The sequence below is a fragment of the Kockovaella imperatae genome (genome assembly GCF_002102565.1).
Source record: "Kockovaella imperatae strain NRRL Y-17943 chromosome Unknown BD324scaffold_6, whole genome shotgun sequence".
Taxonomy (NCBI): domain Eukaryota; kingdom Fungi; phylum Basidiomycota; class Tremellomycetes; order Tremellales; family Cuniculitremaceae; genus Kockovaella; species Kockovaella imperatae.
Window position 1 is genome coordinate 918,105 of NW_019028946.1, and position 16,499 is coordinate 934,603.

At 52.1% G+C, this 16,499-nt stretch overlaps 7 protein-coding genes across 7 annotated transcripts; 3 read left to right on the forward strand and 4 right to left on the reverse strand.

The window, feature by feature from the left end:
* Positions 1-95: 95 nt before the first annotated feature.
* BD324DRAFT_625987 (heat shock protein 70 family) lies at positions 96-2,940 on the reverse strand. The gene is made up of 6 exons (XM_022015860.1): positions 2,781-2,940; positions 2,621-2,724; positions 2,376-2,574; positions 927-2,324; positions 527-877; positions 96-474 (listed from the first exon to the last, which is right to left on the reverse strand). Exons 1-6 carry the CDS (start codon positions 2,784-2,786, stop codon positions 172-174), a joined length of 2,361 nt encoding a protein of 786 aa, XP_021871432.1. The 5' UTR covers positions 2,787-2,940; the 3' UTR covers positions 96-171.
* Positions 2,941-3,089: 149 nt separating this feature from the next.
* BD324DRAFT_625998 (hypothetical protein) lies at positions 3,090-4,971 on the forward strand. Its single transcript, XM_022015861.1, has 4 exons — positions 3,090-4,454; positions 4,508-4,546; positions 4,594-4,655; positions 4,703-4,971. Exons 1-4 carry the CDS (start codon positions 3,442-3,444, stop codon positions 4,912-4,914), a joined length of 1,326 nt encoding a protein of 441 aa, XP_021871433.1. The 5' UTR covers positions 3,090-3,441; the 3' UTR covers positions 4,915-4,971.
* Positions 4,972-7,418, reverse strand: BD324DRAFT_626010 (major facilitator superfamily domain-containing protein). Its single transcript, XM_022015862.1, has 13 exons — positions 7,154-7,418; positions 6,944-7,086; positions 6,805-6,889; positions 6,727-6,747; positions 6,549-6,677; positions 6,453-6,494; positions 6,303-6,406; positions 5,980-6,249; positions 5,845-5,929; positions 5,551-5,797; positions 5,399-5,498; positions 5,154-5,350; positions 4,972-5,103 (listed from the first exon to the last, which is right to left on the reverse strand). Exons 1-13 carry the CDS (start codon positions 7,295-7,297, stop codon positions 5,084-5,086), a joined length of 1,587 nt encoding a protein of 528 aa, XP_021871434.1. The 5' UTR covers positions 7,298-7,418; the 3' UTR covers positions 4,972-5,083.
* A 249-nt stretch (positions 7,419-7,667) lies between these two features.
* On the reverse strand, positions 7,668-8,765 carry BD324DRAFT_626012 (putative deacetylase LmbE-like domain-containing protein). The gene is made up of 4 exons (XM_022015863.1): positions 8,418-8,765; positions 8,262-8,361; positions 8,113-8,206; positions 7,668-8,055 (listed from the first exon to the last, which is right to left on the reverse strand). The coding sequence occupies exons 1-4, from the start codon at positions 8,758-8,760 to the stop codon at positions 7,729-7,731; spliced, it is 864 nt and encodes a 287-aa protein (XP_021871435.1). The 5' UTR covers positions 8,761-8,765; the 3' UTR covers positions 7,668-7,728.
* Positions 8,766-8,770: 5 nt separating this feature from the next.
* BD324DRAFT_447564 (hypothetical protein) lies at positions 8,771-10,438 on the forward strand. The gene is made up of 6 exons (XM_022012805.1): positions 8,771-9,023; positions 9,078-9,403; positions 9,449-9,551; positions 9,598-9,725; positions 9,771-9,798; positions 9,836-10,438. Exons 1-6 carry the CDS (start codon positions 8,889-8,891, stop codon positions 10,292-10,294), a joined length of 1,179 nt encoding a protein of 392 aa, XP_021871436.1. The 5' UTR covers positions 8,771-8,888; the 3' UTR covers positions 10,295-10,438.
* A 1,080-nt stretch (positions 10,439-11,518) lies between these two features.
* BD324DRAFT_447518 (putative DUF895 domain membrane protein) lies at positions 11,519-14,171 on the reverse strand. The gene is made up of 12 exons (XM_022012804.1): positions 13,663-14,171; positions 13,483-13,535; positions 13,391-13,428; positions 13,246-13,336; positions 13,060-13,192; positions 12,764-13,006; positions 12,593-12,707; positions 12,503-12,543; positions 12,301-12,447; positions 12,098-12,238; positions 11,893-12,044; positions 11,519-11,835 (listed from the first exon to the last, which is right to left on the reverse strand). Exons 1-12 carry the CDS (start codon positions 13,718-13,720, stop codon positions 11,584-11,586), a joined length of 1,464 nt encoding a protein of 487 aa, XP_021871437.1. The 5' UTR covers positions 13,721-14,171; the 3' UTR covers positions 11,519-11,583.
* Positions 14,172-14,638: 467 nt separating this feature from the next.
* BD324DRAFT_579785 (putative NAD-binding Rossmann fold oxidoreductase) lies at positions 14,639-16,407 on the forward strand (the record flags this gene model as incomplete). The annotated part of the gene is made up of 9 exons (XM_022013407.1): positions 14,639-14,749; positions 14,802-14,902; positions 14,952-15,036; positions 15,090-15,237; positions 15,282-15,465; positions 15,519-15,717; positions 15,779-15,959; positions 16,012-16,088; positions 16,147-16,407. The coding sequence occupies 9 exons, from the start codon at positions 14,639-14,641 to the stop codon at positions 16,405-16,407; spliced, it is 1,347 nt and encodes a 448-aa protein (XP_021871438.1).
* Positions 16,408-16,499: the final 92 nt, after the last annotated feature.

Below are 16,499 nucleotides of genomic sequence, written 5' to 3' on the forward strand. Positions count from 1 at the left end.
ATCACAACGCGCGCAAGTGGACCTCCTCACTGACCCCGGCTAATCGGCATTTTCTCTCAATGTGGCACATTTTAGTAAGAGTCATCCTTTTAAGTGTTGTATCAACGATCGCATGCTTGCACCGCTCATAATGCTGACCGAGTCCGAGCTACACATGTACAGAGAGTTCTTCTAATCCACATCCATCTCTTGAATCTGAGGTCCATCCTCAGCCTCAACGTCCATCTTGTCGTCCTCAGCCTTCTTCTTCGATGGGTCCTCTTTAGGAGTCTGTTGACCGCTCGCAGGGGTAGACTCGGTAGTCTTGGGTCGAGGCTTGGGTCGGTTCATTATGCTTGCTCCGGTATACCTGACCTCTTCGGCCCGTTTCAAGATCTCAGCAGAGGTGATGACGGGATCGGTGTTCTTGGGTCGTTCAGCTTGACGAGCAAGCTTGTCATCGAGCCACTGAGAGTTGGTAGCGCACTTCTCAATCTATCCATAATGTCAGCGGGTTTGACACGGATTGATATGAAAGGCAACTTACCACCTTGTTTTTGTCCTCCTCGGGGATATGAGAGTACTGCTCGGAGTCGTTCTGTGCCAAAGAGAGGTACATGTTGGTGGCTTCCCTCAATTCGGCGGCGGCCTTGGGTCTCGCCTCATTCTCCTTCCACCGTGAGACGACCGGATCACTGATAGCCTTGAGTTTGTCCAACTTGGCGACGTAGGCAGACTTGGTCGCATCCTCTCCCTCCTCAGTGTACAGCCAGTCCTCGGCCTCCTGACAGCCTTCAAGCAGGGCAGATTTCTCCTTCTCCTGAACGTAGATGGCGTATCGGTCCTCCAGCTTGCCTCGCATGTCGTAGACGTATTCCTCGAGAGCATTTTTGCGTTCCTGGCGATGCATCAGCATCGCACTTCTGCGCATTAGTACTACGGCTCACCTCAGTCTCCAAGACCAGCTTGTCCTCGGCGTGCATCTTGCCCTCTTGCTCAGTGGCGTCATCGACGGCAGACTTGGACAGGCTGGTGTACTGCCCGATAACAGAGCAGTCTCCGGTCCTCTGCAACTTCTTGACCATCTTCTTCTCCTCCTTCTTGTCCTCTCCCTCGCCGACGGTGGTAACCTCCTCCCTCTCGACCTCCTCGACCATATAAGCGCCCTCAAAGTTCATGATACCGTGCAAGTTGAGTCGAGCCTTGACCTTGACACATGCCAGGTCTCCATTGGCAGGCTTGGTGACGTTCTTGACGGTATATTTTCCGATCCAGGGGTTGATAGCACCGGGCAACTTGGCCGATGCATCATAAGCAGCCTCGAGTTCGAAAGGTCCCTGTCGGTAGAATGTGAGGATCTTGGTAGACGGGATAGGGTTGGATTTGGGGAAGACAACGAGTTCAGTGTCCTCGTCGGGGTTGCCGGCCTCCTTCTCCCACGAGACCTTGATAGGGTAAGGAGTGATGTCGTGGATGGCGAATTCTCTGACTCGGAAAACGGGTGAAAGGGAGGCACACGCCAAAGTGGCACCTCGAGCGACGGCTTCCTCCTGGTTCAGAGTGAAACTGAGGGATTTTCCAGGGAAGCAGGAAGCCAAAGCCTCCTTGACAGCGGGAATACGGGTTGAGCCTCCAACAAGCTCGATAGCGTCAATCTGGTCGGCAGTAAGTCCGGCAGCGGCGATGGCCTCCTTGACGGGGTCGACGACTCGAGTGAGGAGGTGCTCAGTGAGCTTTTCGAATTGTTCACGGGTCAAGGATGAGCTTGCGTCAATGTCGTTCATCAAGGACTCGACATTGATGGGGGCCTCGGCGTTGGCGGACAAGATCTTCTTCAGTCGTTCACAGCCAGTAGCCAATCGGAAGACAGCTTTCGGTGAAGACATGACATCGACCTTGTACTTTGCACTGAACTCTGTAGCGAAATGTTGTAAGAGGGCGTAGTCAAAGTCCCGTCCACCAAAATTTCTGTCGTATGCAGTCGACTTGACGGTCAATTGACCTTGAGAGAAGGCGACAACGGCCACGGAGAAGTTGGAGTGACCAACGTCGACAAAGCAAACGTGACGAGCGTTTTCAGGGCTCTCAGGGAGCTCCTTGGTGATACCGTATCCAAGGGCGATAGCAGTAGTGTCGTTGATCAAACGTAGAGGGTTGAGTCCGGCCATCTGTGCCGCATCGAGCATAGCTCGACGTTGGACATCGGTGTACCAACCCGGAATGGCAATGACGACATCTGAGATGGTTTGCTTGAGCTCGTTACCAGCGATATCGCGGAGCTTGCCAAGGTAGGCGGCGACAAGCTGAGTATAAGAGAAGGTAGCAGGCTCTCCAAGGTAGTTGACCTGATACAGGGCGTCAATAAAGGGTCCGCATGATAGCTCTAGCCAGCATACCTTGACTCCAGCGGTGCCATTCACATCCACTAATTCCGCATTGATGTGCTTCTTCTCAAATTCTGCGACTTCTGGGTCAGATAGACTCCTTCCCAACATTCGCTTCAACGATCCGACAGTGTTCTTGAAGTTGGAGGTCTCTGCGGTCTTGGCAGCCTCTCCAATAAACCGTTGACGAGGAGTGAAGGAGATGAGGGAGCTAGAGAGAGGTCAATGCAAGTCGGGCAGGAGCTCGATATACTCACGGAGTTGCTCGATTTGACACTTCATTAGTGATGATGTCGATACCCTTTCTTCGAGCAACACCAATCTTGGAACTGAGGTTACCAAGATCGATACCGACGACACTCTGAGAGGTTCGAGTTAGCATACCGTACCGTGAACAAAGGGCGACGCAGCACTCACGGCCATGGTGAAATGAGCTTTTGTTGAGGTCTCGAGACTGGCGAGGATAGTTCAGATGCTATCTCAAACGGGCTTTGCGATTCAATCCACTGGCAAAAGTCTTAGATAGCTAATCACTGGACAGTTGGAACAGCTCGAATCCTTTTCGTTGAAAAAACACGTTGAGGATGGATTATTCTCGAGAAGTCTGGCAAACTCTTTTTTTTTTTTGGGATTTGATTCCGCATTTTATGACGTGGCATTTTGGGCTCTTGCTAATCAACACTTGCCCAACGCGACGGTTTTTCCTCATTTTCGAGATGGCGGTCCCATTTTCAACCTGTCGCCTCTGACGCCTCTTTGACATTCTCTGCTCAGTTCAGCGCCTCTTCCTGCCCTCACACAGGCCAAGGCCGCTCACCAGCAACGCAGAGTCATATCCCACACCAGCCTCTCCCCATATGCATCCATCAAGCTCCAGGACCAACGCCACAGCCTGTCATTTTACCCGAATCCGATTACATTTATTGACAAGAACGACGCCCTGGCTGACCATTGACCAGACAAGTGACAGACAGACACGAAGGATAAGTAAGAGATGAAATAGTTTAGGAACGGATGATCTTCCACTAGCTGTTTTCAACTTTCACTAACCATATTGCGCTGGTCGCATCCATACACGATGCGTCTTTCCACACTCCTTTTAGTCCCAGCTGTCCTATCGACGTCCAATGCGATACACACTCATCACAAAGCTGTTCGCAATGCCCCTTACCTCGCTTCCAGCGTTCAGTCGAATGACAGCTCGTCCCAGACGGGGGCAGATGCCTCCGTGGCTGGGTCCAGAGCGGCACTCGAGCAACATGGACGAGACCAGATCGCCTTGATGGCGCATGGGGTCGGCAAGCGGAGTACACCTCACAAGCAAGTGGTCCGAAAACGAGGTAGAGGCCAGAGCAAGAGGGGCCAGATTCGAAGAGTCATCCGTCGGTCCACGATTTGTTCCACTCAAGGCGGATCCTCACCGTCCTCATCGGCGAGTATGTCGGCCAGCACGACGGCCAGCAGCTCCATGTCGAGCGAAAGTGTATCCTCCGCAGCTTCTAGCCTTGCTAGTTCGACCTCGATCCAGGCATCCCAATCAAGCTCAACAATGAGCTCAAGCTCCACGATGCGGATGAGCTCCGCCTCGTCGATAAGATCCTCCAGCACTAGTAGCTCGACCATATCCACGAGCTCTGCTGTTCCTTCCACCTCTACCCAGTCTAGCCTGGCAACATCTTCCCAAACACCTGTGACTTCAGTCATCAGTAAGGCCTCATCTATCACTTCCAAGACTTCGACAAGCTCTGCTATGTCTACCTCCGCCAAGGTGAACATAGTGTCGAGCTCCTCGAAGTCCACAAGTACATCCTCTCCAACCACCTCGACGGTGACGAGGAGTACTTCCATCGCTGCCCAGAGCTCGGCCACTAGATCAAGCAGTGTCAAGACTTCCTTCTCCTCGTCGACACAGTCCAAGACCTCGACAACGCAGACGGCCACCAGTGTTACACACACTACATCTTCGGCTGCTCCTGTCAAGACTCAGTCTGTGACGGTTGATCCAGATGGTGTGGGACCATTCTCAGGATGGGGAACATGGTTTGATGACGGACTCGGAGCGTGTGGCTGGTACAATCAGCCTGGTGATCCGTGAGTTGGGCGGCAGCGCATGAGATGAGGACTAGAACTGACGCACATGGCAGGATTGTCGCCGTCTCTCAGCAGCTGTTTGACAACTGGCCGTGAGTATTCTAGCATCCTGTTCCATCTCGCTCACGCCGTGCTTCAGTGGATACAACGGTCTCAATCCGAATGACAACCCTATCTGTGGGCATCACCTTGCCATCACCTGTAAGTTGTCATGCTTCTCACGGTCCCATTCGCTGACTCGTTCTCAGGGGGCAACGTCACTGTTGTGGCGGAAGTAGCGGACATGTGCCCGGGCTGTGCCGAGAGATCTCTCGACATGTCACAGGGTCTTTTCGAGCAGTTTGCCGACCTGGATGTCGGTCTTCTCGGAGGAGTGGACTATACACCAAACATCACCTGGTCATGGGTGTCTGGAACTGGGTCTCTTCCCACCTTGCCAGTAAACGTAGACGGACAATAATCAACATTAATCCTCATGTAATGCTCTGGAAGCACATTTGCAACTTCATCCTGATTTTGACCATGACAGCAGACAAATTGCATTCAGAAAGCAAAAAGCAAACTGAGCGAAGGGATATCGTCCTTACTCGCAATCAGCCACAGTCCAGTGAGAAATTCAGAGCCAACATCTATGGCACGTAACGGAAACCTATTCTTGTCGTTAGCAGTTGCATCCAGGATTTGTGAAGTGACACTCACCTGGAGCGAGATCGTGCTGTTCCATAGTGTCCAGAGCGGCGCCTCGTGGAGGTCGTCCACCCTCAACCTTATCCCTTCTCTTGTTCTCCCATCGATAGTAGAGACTCATACCCAGAACCAGGACAAGTCCGAGACACTGGAACGCGACATTGATGATACAGCCCTTTCTGAATTGCGGCTTCTCAGTCGATGGGAACCTGTAATGGTAATGTCAGCGTATGGCGAACGCAGAAAAACAAGCTCACATAAAAGCAGCAGCCAATCCGAGACATTGGCCAAGAGAGTTGAGCATACCGAGCGAAGTTGCTCGCTGGGATTGGTTTCCAGTGTTTCCAGATTGCCAGGCTGGGCGGAGAAAATTAGCTAAAGGGCTCGGAACGAGCGCGGATATGCTTACAAATGATAATGGGGATATTGGTGTATCCAGCAGTGACAACGCAAATGCAGCCGAAGTATCTGACATGGAGCTCGGTGGCGGTGGGGTGGTGCGCTGGTACAGCAAGGAGGATGGCCCATCCTACGATTCCTATGACGAAGACGGCAGTTGCAGGAATTCCACGGGTCTGGTATCGATCAGAGTAGGTTGTCAAGAGCAACATGAAGACGAGAGCGACGACGTATGGTGGCACAGTGAAGAGTTGAGCCTGGCGGATGGGTTAACGCAGCTCATGGCGACGACAGGGACCCTCACTTTGGCATTGGAGTATCCGAGACCCTTGATGATGGTTGGCAAGAAGCCACCCACGGATCCAAGACCGAGATTCATGCAAGAGTACCTGTAATTGATGAGTTTCTGACACAAATCACGAGTCACAGGTCAACTTACGAGATGGACACGACGTAAGTCTTCCAATCAGTCAAGCATCTCGTAACGCCTCGGAGGTCAACGCCGGTGTGCTGCTCCACAGAGCTATCTGCGTTCAAGCGAGTGAGGCAAAGGGTTCGTTCGTCTTCAGAAAGCAATTTGGAGGTTTCTGGCCGGGAAGGCATGAAGAGTGCCACACAGACGGCGAGGACGAAGGAGGGAAGACCCTCAATGAGGAAGAGGACCTTCCAAGCTTCAATCTTGGGATGGTGGATCGAGCTGACTCCATAGCTGTCCAGCTCGAGTCAGTGAATGGGCTCTGAGATGACGAGTAGGTGGCTCACCTGATCAATCCAGTGAACGCTCCGGAGAGAGCACCGGCAGATATGAAGAGACCAACTCGCTTTGCGAGGTCCTTCTTGGTGTACCAGAGACTCAGATGAAACGCCTAATTTTCCACCTTAGTTTTCATCGAAGATAGATCTACTACTTACCATCGCCTGACCGAACATAGCCTCCCCAACACCCACGATCAACTACAGTCAGGTCAGTACACCATGCACAGCGCGTACGTCTACCTAGTCACTCACCCGACAAACGAAGAGTCCGGCTCGGTTGAAGGCTGCTGCCTGCAGCGTAGCACCGAGGGACCAGGTCAAAGCGCCAATTGCGATGGTGTAGGAGGGATTGAACTGCTTTGCGAGAAGAGTTCCAGGGATCTGGAGGCAAGTCAGCGATGTAAATCGAGAAGCGGCCGGCTGCACTGACAGAAAATAGAATATACGTGATCTAAGGCACCATCGATCAGTCACAATCAAAAGCTATAGTTTTGATGCGGCAGCTCACGAAGAAACAGGAGAGAGCGATGGAGTAGTTGGTGTCGGATCCGTTGAGGACTTGAGCCTCGAGACCTTGGAGTCGAGCATTTCCCCTTAGCAGAGAGCGTCAGTCATGTGGCGGCCGAGCTCAAGGTTTCCAGACCCACAAATTTCCTCTATCCAGGTAAGCACTGAGATACAATAACACAGCGAATGGGAGGATAGTCAAGTCGAGCTTTAACAACAGCTTTCGAGTGGCGACTGCGTGCTCGTGTCTGTGAGTGAGACCAGCTTCAGAGTGAGAGCTTGACTGGATAGCAAAAATCAGCGTCAAGTCCTTTTGCCGTCGCTTGCTTGCTTCTGACGATCCGACTCACCTTCTCAGGGTCAGTCTGTCGTGTGCCTGTCTGTGCGAGACTCGCAGTGTAGTCACGTCCGCCTTCAGTGTCTTCAACCTCAGTCAATCCTTGACCCGGCTTGATTTCTGTGGTTTCGTCCGCAAACGCTGCGTGTCGCGACATGATGTTGTCTGAGAGAGGGAGTTGTGTGGAAGAAGAAACTGTCACGACTTCTTGGTCGTCTTTGAGAAGAGAGAAACCTTGCTCCCCGCCTCCCTCTCTCTCTCTCTCCAAAATGATTTCGAATCGGATACATTCGGCATTTAAAAGTTGTCTCACGCCTCCTCAGAGATTCGAAATAGTCAATTCTTCGGTGATTCCAAAAATAGCACAACCCCACACTCGGCGCCGTCGGATTTACGGCCGTGCAGGTCTCGAGCATAATGACATATGTTGAGGAGTAGCCATGCGAGAGATGCGGGGCAACCGTGGCTCTCTGGGGCATCCGGGGCGTCTGGGAAGGGCTCAGATGCGTGGCCATCGCGGAACGGTGTAAAGCAGACCTAGCGGCAGACGTTCATGCTCACTCGATATGATGCTGATCGGATTTATGACTACAACAGGACGAGTTCGTTGACCCACATCAACCTCGAGAATGCCAAGTACAGCCATCTAAACCATACAAGCTGTGATCTGTGCTCGAGCATACCCCGTATACCCGCCCACCATTGTCGAGGGGAGGAGATAACAATCGCGACGTCTGGGTCAGACCTTGAGAAAAGCTTGTGATACAGTATCCACAGTACGCCAGTAAACTTGGACAGTACACTCGGTGACTTCAGGGTGATGACTTTGACGGCTGGGCCGATCGCTTGAGCAGCTCTGGGCAGGTTCATGTGGTTCGGATGCTGCGTTACACCGTAGGCGTCGAAAGTGAGTATCTAAAAACACCATTAGACTGTTACATCCTGCTTGTGCCTGAGGAGGGGAACACTCACGTGCTTCACAGGTTGCTTTTCAAGGTGTGCCTGAAGGTACGGTAGGATATGGGCCTCAGGTTCCCATATAATGTTCATTCCATCTTGAAGTGATCTGCGCCGGGTCAGTCCATCAGCTGAGTTCAGAGAGAGCTAGCTGTACAACTCACGGCTCATCCAGATGATATACTTTATCTGCACTCACACCCAGTATCCTATAGCTCTCCACGAGCTCCCGCTTTCGAATCTCTCCCAAGCCCGTCGCATTACCTGTACTCGGTCGGTGTATGAGCTTTCAAGAGCCTGCCTGTTTCGACTCCACTCACCGGTGCTGAGGCAGAGACCATACACGTCCCATCCGCTTTCTATCAAATACAATATGCTCGGCGCAAAGAACATGGCTTCATCATCAGGATGAGCGGTCAAGACGAGGACAGACCGCTCCTGGTGGTCCTCCTTTCCATTCCCAGCTTGTAGCAATGACTCCAGGTCGAGGACCTGCGGGGCATTCCACAGCCTCACCACCAGCGCAGCCAGGATGATCGGCAGCCATAGCCGATGATAGAGGATCGTCATGACATGGGTGCTCGACAATGTACTTATACTAGAATTCCGCCATGCTCTCATTCTCAGCATAGGGTACCCAATTTTGATCCGAAATGTAATCATTACCCAATGCGGAGCCCCAATGTTGTCATTGACATCTTCTTGTCAGATCCTTCCTTCTAATTGACCACGGATCTTCGAACCATCTATAAACCAACAGCGATACCATGAGATAGGAGTGAGAGGGCAGGATGGTCTCATCAAGACGTCATGGGCCTTCTCAAGGACCCAAACCGTCTGTTCCGTTGCCGCTGCCCATTCATTTTGGGGCTTTGCCTACTCGCCTCCCTGGAAAGACGTTGATACCAGTTCTGTCCACTTTGATCGTGAGGCTTCCGTGCGCAGGCAGTCAATGATGATCCTGATGACTCTCATGACAGAATTCCGTGCCCATCTACTTGACCCTGTCTCCGACACACGAGCCCCACCTATCTGTCCTTCCCCTGCTTCTGTCCCTGGTACCACCACTGGCACCTCTACAAATATTGACAACACTCAAGCTTCACCAGGGAGAGTATTCGCTGGAACTGAATGGTGAAGCTCCTTTCATCGACTTTTGGGTCTCTTTTGATAAGGCTCGAGAAATCTGTGATTATCTCGGAGTCTCCAGGCTATTCTGGGATGAGAAGGACAAGGCCAAGGGGCTGTTGGGAAAAGACGTACAGCGAGCGGTCAGCTGGGACGAGAGCCATGCGCTAGGCCACAAGTGAGATTGATAGAGCTACAAAGATTGACTATGATATTATCTCAGCTGGCTGCCATCCCCTGCGAGTCTTCCGCCTTCCAGCTACTCGCTGAGTGCGCTGTTGGACACTCCGTTTGGCAGTATATCGCTAATCCCTGGCGAGCGATGTGTGAGTCGTGGTGCTGAGTCAGACTCTGATGCAATTCGATCACCAGATCACGTCGCCCATAGACGACGGAAGAAGATCATATCTACGTTCGAAGGCCGTCTCTGATAACCCCAGCCAGATTCGACCAGGACACTGGCATGAAGCTTGGGATGCCCTTCTGACCTGGACAATAGAGTAAGTTAAATAACGTCATGTACATGTAGTCTAAAAACTGCACAGAGCATGGGAAGGGTATATTGAGAATCCAGTGAGTCGCGTTGTATAGGTTTTCCACTGAAACCCAGTCACAACCTGATCCCGGACCCTCTAGTCGAAGACGCCCTGCAGCACCACAGACCCTTCTATCCCTGATGCCTGTCCTTTTGTCTCCAAATCAACCTGCCTTCACTCCGTCCCCTTACGATATCTACGCTCTGAGACCTTCTAAATCCGAGCCGAAGTCAATTGTGCAAAATGCCTGGGAATTACTCTGGCAGGTGTCTCCGTTGTACAGACAGCCGCTGCCAGAGGTTCGGGCCACACAACGTCAAGCGAGGGTCAATTTGGGTCTCGCAGAGAGTGTGGGATTGACGATGGTGGCTATGTGGCGAGCCCACATTGCGATAAACCGAGACCGAGCGAGCAGCGAACACGTCCCGAGAATCATCATTGATTGCTCACATGGCTCCCAAACAGAACAAGAGCAGAAGGGGGAAAAGAACAGTCAAGAGGGGTTCGAAGCAAGCGAACTGACTTTCGTATGAGGATTTAGAGAAACGCCGACAATCTTCACCACCTCGAATGACGAGGCGACGCAAACGGAAATCTCGATTGCCCGGCCGTCCTGCTTCGTCTCGGAAGGTCATCTCAAATGGACGCTCAGAAAAGTATGAGAAGGCTGCACAGTGGCTTCAGGAAGGAGAAGACGGTCTCGAGCGCTTGGCTACACCGATTAACCCCGAAGCGGTGTCTCATCTGTCAGCGCCTGATCAGCGACAGCCAATTGAGGCACATTTACGGTCCAACCATGAGGAGACAGGGATACCCAATGATCACCTTGACCACATTCCCGGGGACAATGGGGAAGATCGATTGAAAAAGCATCGAGAAGTACCTCTGGACGATGGAGGGAAGGCAGTGCGGGACGGAAAAGCAGCACGCAGCGCAGGGTATCGATCAGTAGATGCGACAGAAGATATACCGCAAGACCTGCCATGGGATGCGGCGGTAGAAGAGTCAGGAGACCCCCCAAGAGAAGCGCCAGAGCACAAGGCACAGCGCGCAGTCGAGATCGGTGGGCAGGGCATGGAGGAGGGTGTAGGAGAACGCCCGGAGCGGGACATGAGTCAGGGCGAGGCCGACGCCACGGAACATGGGAATGAGCCAGCGACAGAGCAAGTTCAGGGCCGGCGGGCTGATGATCATTCAGTGGAGAATGGACAGGGCGAATCTGAGAGCAATTCCGAAAGGACCATGGAAAGGGATATAGATGGCGACGAAACGGCTCGACGCATAGCAAGTGGGTCTGCGGCTGTCGATGAGAAGGAGCATCTGGTCAGGGAACAGTGGATCCGCGACGAGGCTATCAAGGCCGCTAGCATACCTTGGTGGATTATTGGCAGCTGCATCCTGATCCCTGCGTTGGCGATCATTCTAGGTCGATCGGTACATTACCCGTTTTTTGGACTTTTCAACTCTGTTATGGCGATCATCTCCAGCTTCTGCGTCTTCTTCAGACATGGCGTCCTGTTTCTAACTCTACGAGGAGAGGCCTTGCGGACATATTGGTTTACACTATGGCAACAGCGACATATCGCTTTCACATCTTTAGACGACTTTGGGCAATTCACTCGGAAGGTGGCGAATGCTACTTGGCAGGTTGTGGATAGTACCAAGTCACGAGTGGGGATTGGATCGAATTAATGGATGCATAGGTCCAGGCAGACGACTTGACAGTATACACATAATCGAGGCCAGATGAAAAGCAATATTGTCGAATCAACACCATCGAGATAACCAGTACTCCAAGCCAGGCATGGGCTTCGTTCAGCCTCTAATGAGTCATCTGAGGCGGCAGGTCCTTCTTGTCTGCATCTTGTGTCATTTCAATGGCACCGGTGTTGGCGGTGTGATGGCCCGCTGGCAAAGCACCACCGTGGATCGCGGACTTTTCCAGTTCTTCAACATGAACGACACGTTCGACGTCATAGTTCGTGTCTCGGCACTTGTACAGGACAAAGGCACAGAGGGGCAGAGAGATGAGGAGCATGAGCCAAGAGACCAAGAGTTCAGTCAAGAATGGAGTCTAAAGGTACATTATCATCAGCACCTCGCATCTAAGAGGGGACAATGATAACTTCACCTTGACTGCATCCATACCGAAGGAAACGGCTGCTCCGGCAGATTGCACACCCTTGTAGTATCCAGCCATTCGAGCGAGCTTGAATGGGTCGTTGGTCATGGCACTCATGGTGTAGTAAGCGAGACCCTGATAGGCAGCATCGGCGATGTAGTCTGTCAGGAGCGAATCAGCATGTATATTACCTGGCCATTCAACCCAGACTTACAAGACATGAGGAGTACCAGAGGGCCGTGAGCTTTCGGGTTGGTCCAGTCCCAATCGAATTTTCCGTCTGCACGCTTGAAAGTGACTTGAAATCCGATACCTCCACCCCAGACGAGAATGTTAAGCACGAGCACAGCGGCGCCTTTGAGGACAAGTCAGCGCATTCAGTCATTTCTATGACACCCCATTTTGCCTTTCACTCACATCCTACCAGGGCCCTGTTCCGTCGTTTAAACGGGACGTAATCAAAGATCATCCCGATGAAGATGGATCCAACGATAGATCCCAGTCCAGTGAGGAGAGAGGTCAAAGCACGCGTTCGACCATTGAAGCAGTTGGCAGTAATGGCACCTAGGAAGGCGTGAGCATAGTCGGGAGGACTCAGTTTGTCCCGAATGATTCCCACCTTGGTAAGCATAGAAGTAGTTGGAGGAAAAGAACATTGGGCTAGGCGTGCAGGTCAGCACTAGGTCTCCTTGCCCTATGGCGCACTCACAAAAGAGCAAGCATTCGCCAGTCCTTGCAAAGCATGGCATAACCTTTGAATTCCTCTCGGGGTGAAAGAGCCTTCTGAATCTCGACGACGGTACCGTCTCCTCGAACCACAGAGGCTGGAAGACGAAGACAGTCAGTGGGGATTCTGTTGAGTCCGTCCGACTTGGCTCACTAGGCGGGAGGATCAGCCAAGATGTGAAAATAGCGGTCAGCATGATGATAAGGAATGCAACGTAGACACCAGTCGACACGGCTGGCAAGGTCGAATGAGCCTGAATACCGAGAGCGATGGCTGCTCCGATGAGCGTTCCAGATTGGAAGATTGACCAAAAAATGGAGAACGCTCGACCTTTATCTTTCTCAAGCGGGTAGGACATCATGATGGATCCCTGAGCAGCCCAAAGCAGAGCAGCGGCTACGTACCAGGAATCAGCGGCTTGGACCGAATATCGTTGGAGGTTTGCTCACTGAACCCGAGGATGGCACCAGAGACGATGAAGAAGGATCGAGTACCATGAATCTGGTACGCCCACAGGCCTCCTACGTAGATGGAGTATCCGATGGTTCCGAGAGACAGGGTGGCTCGAGGACCGAGAATGTTCTGAGGAGGCAGTCAGACGACTGACCGCGATATCAGAAACAATAAATACCCACGCTGACTGAACCTGCAAACGGTCCGGAGATGGCAAAGATACCGTAGAGAACACCATTGGCCGTATCAGCGAGTTGAGTGTCCTGCGAGCCACTGCGTAGTAGGCGTTAGTCAATATCATGAGATGCAATAGATGTTTCCACCCACCCGGCTCCTAGGTTACTTAGGGCTGAGAACATGCCCACCTGTCGTTACGGTCAGTGGGAAAACATTCCGGAGATCTGCTCGTGTGAACGTACTGAGCAAAAGGCCACGAAACCCAATATAACAACTTGCGTCCATGGCGAGTTGTCTATAGCAAGAAGTCAGCCGACCTGCCCTCTTATCTCAGATAATCCTGCACAATCTTGGTGGCTGGGGACGCTCTCTCCGCATGTCTGAGACACACGACAGGGATGGGTAGAGGACACGCGACTTACACCTGGCGCCGCCAATTCTGAGGTTAGCCAACCTATCTCCAAACGATCCGAGTCCCATAGCAAGCTTGTGATGTGAGTTGTAAAGTTGCTTCGCGTCGAATCAGTATGCAATGTTATGAAGATAAGAAAACAAGAGAAAAGGAAGACCCACGTTATTTTAAGACTTGGGTCTCGCCAGAGTTCAGATGGCTTCTTGATCCTCTTCTTGAGACACCAGTATGGGAGTTGATTTCACGGAGTCTACGCCGCCCTGCTAGAGAAGACCGGAAAAGGTACTCTGCTCTGGCTTGAACCTAGAGTTCCGGCTCTTCCGCTATGCCCATTCTGAGCGGTTCACTCTGCGGGCCAAGCAATGGAATTAAATTTCCAGTCGCTCTGCCACACTCGTCATCCACTCTCGCCACCCGCTCAACGCCGATAACAGGCAGGAAGAAGCACATGCCTAGCCACGTGGACAGATCCTGATCCTGCTCGGGCTCGCGTTCTAGACCTTCCGGATTGATCGGACATCGCCGGAGTAAGCGCCGGTGACTAACCAGTCTTTTAACGTGGCTTTTTTACTTGCAAGCGTTCAACCCCTCTCCCCCCTTGCCCCCACCCTCGTCCACCACCGATGGAAAGTGGGCGACAAGTGATATGAATTGATAGTCGTCGCGATTGGTTGGACAACTCAAGCCACCAAAGAGGTTTTTCCACGTTGTTGAAGGTGTCCGATCACGGAGCAAACGGATCGGTCCAAGGCGGTTCCCGAAGAGGCCCATACACACATACACATAGACTCTCTTTCAAGCTTCCAGAGTATTGTTGCACATACACACGCCGAGCTACACTTCGCCATCTTCCGAGGCATCCGTCCACTCCACCCCTTGTCCTCCTCACCTCCATCATGGCCGAAGTTGACCTTGCCTCTGCGAACGGTGTTCCTTCGCACTCTGTTCCTCCAGGGACAAGTACCGCAAACGATACGAACGGCGACATGAAAGGACGTCCCACATTGGCTGGTGGCGGATCAGTGGCCAAAGTCGTGGAGACGGAGGACCACAAGCAGGTCACAATGATCATCGTAGGCGCGGGACAGCGTGGGCAGGTGGGTTCCATCCTACGCAACTTGGGTATCCTCTGAACATCGAGCATCTCAGACCTACGCCCGATATGCACTCGAGCACCCTACTTTGTCCAAAGTGGTTGGAGTCGCTGAACCGAGACCACACAGGAGAAACCTCATGAAGAAGACGTACAAGTGAGACGACGAGCTGTCACCACTCGCGGTATTGCTGATGGAAAAACAGCCTACCAGATGACATGGTCGTTGCTGATTGGGAGGAGCTGCTCGCCAAAGGTCGCGTAGCTGATGCGGTAGTCATCGGGACATTGGTGAGTCTGGACTGTCACTGAGCAGCATCATGAGCCTGACATCCACAACCTAGGACCAAATGCACGCCCCTCAGGTCGCTGCATTTTCTAAGTTGGGCTATGACATCCTCTGCGAGAAGCCCATGGCAGTTTCAATTGCCGACTGTGTCAAGATGACCAAAGAGGTCAAAGATGCGGGTAGCATCTTTGGAGTGGGGCATGGTGAGCCGTGTCTTTGACCTGAGCTTTAAGCTAAGACTCCTCAGTGCTGCGATACAGTCCATTCAATCAGGCGGTTAAGAAAATCATCGATTCCGGTGCTCTAGGAGACATTGTCAACATACAACATATCGAGCCAGTCGGAGATGAACACTTTGCACACAGTTTCGTCCGAGGCAATTGGCACAAGGAATCTGATACTTCTTTCGCCCTCATGACCAAATGTTGTCAGTGAGTTGGCCCCGGGCTCCGATCTGTGACGAGCACTGATCTGTACATATCAGCGACATTGACATCGTTTCGTTCTACCTCTCTGGTCTGGTGCCGAAGCGCGTCTCCTCCTTCGGATCCTTGTTCCAATTCAACAAAGCCAAGAAGCCAAAGGAAGCTGGGAACGCGAGGCGATGCTTGGACTGCGCGTACGAGCCCAAATGTACTTGGAGTGCCAAGAAAATATACCTTCAGCCGCTAACAACGGACGATGTCCACCGAGTAAGTGTGTTGGCGCCTCAGAAGTTGAGTCAAACTAAATGCTGGGTCTCAGCAACACTGGGCCAAGCTCTTCGTCGATGCGGATGTGTTGGACATTGAGAATGTCACGGATGCGCTTAACAAGACGAATTATGGAAGTTGTGTATATGAGACGGATAATGATGTGGTCGATCATCAAGTCGTCAATGTCGAGTATGACGGGGGAGTTACGGCCAACATCACCATGTCCGCTTGTGAGTCGGGGTCAAAGATGTCCAGGAGTCATGCTGATATCTCCGTGTTCAGTCACTGAAGCTGAATGCGAGCGAAGTACCAGGATTCACGGGACCAAGGGAGAGCTCATCGGCGACATGACCAGCTTTGTATGTGTCATCTACCTGCCACATTGTCACGCCAATTCGTCTCTGACACTGCTCTCAGACCGTCTTTGATTTCCTCACGCGTACCAAGACGGTTCACAACCCTCCTCTTCAGGGAGGATATCACGGAGGAGGAGATATCGGTCTCTCCAAAGCCTTTGTCGAAGCTGTTGCTCGGAAAGATCAGAGCAAGCTCGGCGTCACCCCAGACGAGGTTCTAAACAGCCACTTGCTGGTATTTGCCGGAGAGACAGCGAGAAAACAGGGCACAGTGGTCAATTTCGAGGAATTCAAGAAGGAAGCTTTGGCCAGTAAGGCCTGAAATGCCTGTGTATATGAAACAGCCTTTGTATGATGATATGATGAACAATAGGATGAATGATGTTGTCCTCGTAAGGCAAGTCATGTCACGTC